At 35.3% G+C, this 6078-nt stretch overlaps 1 protein-coding gene across 1 annotated transcript; it reads right to left on the reverse strand.

The window, feature by feature from the left end:
- Positions 1 to 2875: 2875 nt before the first annotated feature.
- On the reverse strand, positions 2876 to 3715 carry LOC112022319 (uncharacterized). Its single transcript, XM_024054883.2, has one exon. It carries the CDS (start codon positions 3654 to 3656, stop codon positions 2973 to 2975), a length of 684 nt encoding a protein of 227 aa, XP_023910651.1. The 5' UTR covers positions 3657 to 3715; the 3' UTR covers positions 2876 to 2972.
- Between the last annotated feature and the right edge of the window lie 2363 nt (positions 3716 to 6078).

Genomic DNA, 6078 nt, shown 5'->3' on the forward strand with positions numbered 1-6078 from the left:
CTGGTCCCAACTCAAATGTTAAGTCTAGTATTTGTTTTAGGGTTTTGTCATGGAACAGTTAAATGAGAAATTGTAAGGTTGAATTTAATCAACTATTTTGTTAGCTTTATTCCGTACCAATTTGTTTATAATTCAGCATTTAAAAACCTTGTATTTAGGTGGAAATCATGTAAGGGTGTTCATTTTTGGTCAACCCATGGTTTATTGCTTCAATCTATATTACTTGATTGCATTGTGCTTGCTCCATATGCTTTACAAGCTTTCTACATACAATGATCATATTGTGTTGTTGTTTTTTAGGAGATACTTGTTTTTATGGTTCAAGAGCTACACAGATTCTAAAGTTAGGTGTGAGTGAGTTTTGTTCAACTGTTCCTAACTCAAATGTCAAGTCTAGTGTTTGTTTTAAGGTTTTGTCACGAAATAGTGAAAAAGGGAGATTGTAAGGTTGAATTTAATAATCATTTTGTTGGCTTTATTCTGTGTCAATTTGCTTGTAATTCAACATTTAGAAACCTGTATTTAGGTGGGAATCATGTAAGGGTAGTGTATGAGAAAGTGTGAAGAAAACTAAAAGTGTACTCAGAAGCCTCGTCTAGCTGCACTGGCTCACATGGCAAGTACCAAAGGAGCACATGTGTGAAGCATGAGAGGAGCTAAAGAGTCAGCCAACTGGAGCACTAAGACAAAACTTCCAGTCTGGCCAGGCAATTAGCTTGCGACTCAGTCAAGTCCGAGGCCAAGTGCAAGACCATTCTGTTTGGGAAAAACTGACCTTTCGCATTCCAAAACACACCAGATAAATACCCTTATACCACATATTGTAGAGAGCTTCAGAGAAATTTTGAGAGAGAAACCCTAGAGAAAAACAAGATTGACTCATCACAATCTTCATCCTTGATTCTCCAAATTCCTCTACTCTCACCATCTCCATTGTTACATCCTTGAGAGGTACATTAGCCAAATCCTTATCTCACCATACCCATATCTGTGAGAATGTTATTTGTGCTTGGGAAGCATTAGGAAAGAACCAATTGATATTGGTTATCTATGGGCTATAGCGGATCCTAAGTTAGAGAAGACAAAGTTCGTAACCTGTTGGAGTAAGAAGCTTGGAGTGTTTAGGTACACTGGGTAGATTAGCTTGGAGGGTCTTCTGTGTTCATGTATCCAAACTTCATTCTCTAGTGGATTATTGACCGCTTGGAGGAGGCGGAAGGTTTTAGCCGAGGATTTCGGTTTCTTCTTCGATAACAATCGCTGTATTGTCTTTGTTTCTGCATCTCTCTTCCCTTAATCTTTGCATTTAATTTTTGCTATGGTTGTGGTTTTATTTGGTTTAGATTGTTTTATCAATTTTGTTTTAGCTTATTTTATATTCCCACATAATTTTTGATAATAACTTGAATTGATAATTTGAATTTTGAAGGGTCTAAATTCAAGTGTTTTACACACTAAATTGAACATTCACAAATGTTTTTAGGATATTTGTTTCAAACAATTTTAGAAAAGTTTTAATACCAATTTTATGAAAAATATAAAAGATTTGCCAAAAAATTAGTTTTTTTCCCCTTTCTTATAAAAAGTTTTCAATGGTATTTCCTAAATGAATGCCCTTATGACATCTATTAACAAAATCCAATTAGGAATATTGTGATTTATCAAAAAAGAAAGGTTTGGTTAACGGTTTGTTAATGGACAATTTTAAGAAAGTTTTGATGCTACTTTATGAGAAATATAAATAGTTGAAGAAAGAAAAAATCAATTACTTTTTCTTTTCCTATAAAAAGTTTCTAAAAATATTTTCTATACTAATACTCTTATGGCTACTATTAACATTTTCAAAATAAAAATACTTTGAACCATAATCGTTGAAATTTCCCACATACATTAATTTTCTAGTGAAATAAAATTTTACTATAAATGTGATGGTTCAGTCCCCGTAGCCTAAGAACTTGAGTTTTAAGTAGATGATCTGGTCTTGATGTTTTAGCCATGGAGTATAAGTTGTAAGATATATTTAGAGTTGTGGAATAAAATAAACATACCTCTAGCCATAGTTGTTTAAGTCTTTGAATAAAAGAAGACTTACTATATGATGATAATGTATATAAAAAGGTCTTCTAGTCTATGACATTTACCTCACATATTTCCTTTTGATGGAGACAAGCTATAAATATAGGCTAATTTAGAGACCCTTTTAAATTAAGATTTGTTTCATAACCTCCTTCCATCAAGGAGTTTAAAACTTGTAACTTAAAGGTGTTTACTAACCAAAAGGGTCATACCCATTGAGAGTTACTTAGAAATTGTTATTCACCATAGTGTCTTTTACAAATAAAATCCTTAAGACACAAGTTTTCATTTATTATTTAAATGTGAGTCACATAAAGTTTTTTTAAAATCCTACATAAGTATCTGGACTTCTAGATCTAGCCATTCACAAAGGACGGGTGGATTCCACTTTTATAATTAACTTTCTACATGGTATGCTATATGAATAAAATTTGGATGCTTTATTAAACTTAGAAACTGGTTGTAAAAAGATTAGCTACTGTCCAGATTGATTACACTTTGAAGTTGCATTGGGTTTTTTATTTTTATTTTTAAGTTGAATGAAGAAGGTTTTTGACGAAAGAGATGGAAATATTTCTCTCTCACAGTTACGCAAAAGAACCGACCCAGCTAGCATATGTACTTCAGTACTTGGTACGTTATATTGTCTGAAGAAGCCGCATATGCATCATGCATGGTTCAAATTTCAAACTGATAAAGAGTCCAATATATTTTTTTTTTTCAAACTGATAAAGCTAAAAACAGCCAACAAATAAGAAATATATATATATATATATCTGTAGTTCATGAAGGCAATATAAGTAATAATCCAAGCACATTTATTTATCTCATGAAGTACGTAACTGAACGGTACAACATTTTATTCATACATATAAATTAGCTCTTAATCAGCACCCTTATTTTGCATACTTGGCTTTGTAGTCTTTCCAAAGCTGATCAACATTCTTCCCTAGTAGTTCAACAAAAAAATTAGCACTATAACCATTCCTCAATTTCTTATTCAATTCAGCCACGAACCCATTTCTAAGACTATTGCAATAGTCCAAAAATAGAGCCGTAACGTCATAGCCTTGATCCCATCTATCACCTTGTCCAGGCTTCACCCAGTGGCTAGGCGCGTACCCTGCCTTCAATCTCACATAATCAGCAATTCCTTCAATCAATCCTCCTGGAGTACTTTGTCCATTACCATTCCACTGCCATATGTGTGTACTTTCATGGTATAACACACCAGTGATTTCCGTTTTCACATTGCCAGAATAGCCATTGATGTACCTTGCACTAACATGGATCTCGTTGTTGCTAGTATAAGCAACTCCATTCATGTCATCAACAAACAAGCTCACTTTGGCCACGTTCTTTCTGTCCGCGTCACTGTTTTGCTGGAACAGTCTCCATATGAAATTTTTGGCAGAAATCAAAGTTTGCTTACTGTATTTAGACCCAATTTCATTGTGGAATCGAACACCACCAGGAGTGTTCCCAGCATTGTTGGTGACAACATATTCAACTGCATGGATTCCACTAATGGCTACAACTACGGTTACTAGGAATGAGAGGAAAAGCATGTGGTGAGCCATAGTTGTCTTGTAATTTTTTTCTTTAATAGTTGGTTTTGCACAAGAAATGAGGTTGGCTCTACGATTTATATAGGGAAACTATGACTGGTGCTAGGATTTAGTCATGATAGAGGATAGTACACGGGCCACGGCGTGGTTTTTATAACTTATGGATGACAACATTGACTTTGACCAATTTATCCGACAAAAAATATTGACTTTAATTTAGATCAGGCCTACTTGCCCGAAAATTATATTTTGTACCCAGCATATATGCTGGGTCTCTCAGAGCATCCGCATTTGGATGGCCATATGTCAAATGCAAAGCAAATTTGGCATACAAGCCCAAAAAAAGGCCAGCAACTGGAAAGGCATATGCTAAAATGCTAAAAATATTTGAGATATTGCTACAGTACCATCTTAAATGTAAAATGGTATTGTAGCTGAATTGTAAAAAAAAATAATTTTTTAATGCTGTCATTTCTCTCTCCTCTCTCCTTTTAACCCGGCCATTTCTCTCTCCTCCCTCATTTTTTTCTTTCGTTTCTCTCTCTTCCTTCTTTCTTTCTCATCTACTCTCTTCAGACCCAACACTCTGCGGTGGAGATCGGCGAAGTGGAGATCGTTGGGTGGCGAGATTGGCACGGCGGAGATCGGTGGGTGGCGGTGTATGTGATCGGCGTTGTGGTGGCTGGTATATGTGATCGGAGATTGGTGGGTTTGCTGGTATATGTGATCGGCGTTGTGGTGGCTGTGGCGTGGTGGAGATCGGTGGGTGGTGAGATCGGTGGAGCTGTGGCGTTGTGATCCGGTGTGGGTTTTTTTTTTTTTTTTTTTTTTTTTTTGGGTTTGCTGGTATCAGCGTTGTGGTGGCTGTGGCGTGGCGGAGATCGGTGGGTGGCGAGATCGGTGGAGCTGTGGTGGCTGTGGCGTTGTGATCCGGTGTGGGGTTTTTTTTTTTTTTTTTTTTTTTTTTTTTTTTTTTTTTTTTTTTTTTTTCTGGGTTTGCTGGTATCGGCGTTGTGGTGGCTGTGGCGTGGCGGAGATCGGTGGATGGTTTTTCTGGGTTTCTGGGTTTGAGAAATTTCTGGGTTTGTGGGTTTGTGGCGTGGAACGGTTTGTGGGTTTCTGGTATATAAATTTCTGGGTTTGCTGGTTAATGGTTTTTTTTTCTTTTCTTTTCTTTTCTGTTTCGCCGATCTGGGTTGTTGAGGAGTTGGGTTGTTTTGTTGGTTAATGATGGAGGAGTTGTGTGGAGGAGTTGGGTTGATATGGATGATCGATTTGGAGATGGAGGCTGGAAGAAGGTGAAAAAGGAAAGGAATGGAGGATGACCCGTGGGGGAGAAAATTGAGAAAAAACAAAAAAATAAAAAATATATTTTATTACGTAAATATATTATTTTAATGAGTAGAATAGGAAAATAGAATTTTGAGATGTTGAGTATATTGTAAATGGTATGGTATAATTGATAAAGTAGATTTTTAAGATGGTAAAATAAGATAGGATTTAGAATCCGGCTGCGGATGCTCTCATAGACAGGCGGGTCTTATACATTGTGAGACTTGTTAGTGTGTGAGTGACCCGGCATATATGCCGGGTACACCATATACTAGCTCCTATTTGTTGACTTGAAATCCGAAAATTATGATTGTCTAAATTGCATAATACTTGTCTCTACTCTAAATATGGTCCTTAATCTTATTATTTTAAAAGATCCCAACTGAAGTTTAAAGGTACGTTACCTCTCCTTTTTTCTTTTTCTTTTTGGTACGGTATCCACTAGTAGGCAACCTATTATACCAGGTTACCAAATCCTCATATTTGACAGTTCAATCTTCACATATGACAATTTTTTTATCACATTTGGTGGTTCCCTTATTTTTTCTCAAATTTAACTGTTACATCCTCATATTGTGCAGTTCCAACATCACATTTGGCAGTACTTTTGTCACATTTGGTGGTTCTCTTATTTTTTTCTCACATTTGATAGTTTCATCTTCACATTGTGCAATTCCAACATTACATATGATAGTTATTTTGTCACATTTGGTGGTTCTCTTATTTTTTTTTTCCCACATTTATCGATTCCAACCTCATATTGTGCAGTTCCAACATCATATGTGATAGTTCTTTTGTCACATTTGGTGGTTCTCTTATTTTTTTCTCATATTTGAAGATTCTATCCTCATATTGTGCAGTTCTAACATTACATTTGACAGTACTTTTGTCACATTTGGTGGTTTCTTTATTTTTTTCTCACATTTAACGGTTTCATCTTCACATTATACAATTTCAATATCATATTTGACAGTTCTTTTGTCACATTTGGTGGTTCTTTTTTTTTCTCATATTTGACGGTTCCATCCTTATATTGTGTAGTTTTAACATCATATTTAATAGTTTTTTTGTCACATTTGGTAGTTTTTTTTTTTTTTTTTTT

Source organism: Quercus suber, unplaced genomic scaffold (genome assembly GCF_002906115.3).
Source record: "Quercus suber isolate HL8 unplaced genomic scaffold, Cork oak 2.0 scaffold_383, whole genome shotgun sequence".
Lineage (NCBI taxonomy): Eukaryota > Viridiplantae > Streptophyta > Magnoliopsida > Fagales > Fagaceae > Quercus > Quercus suber.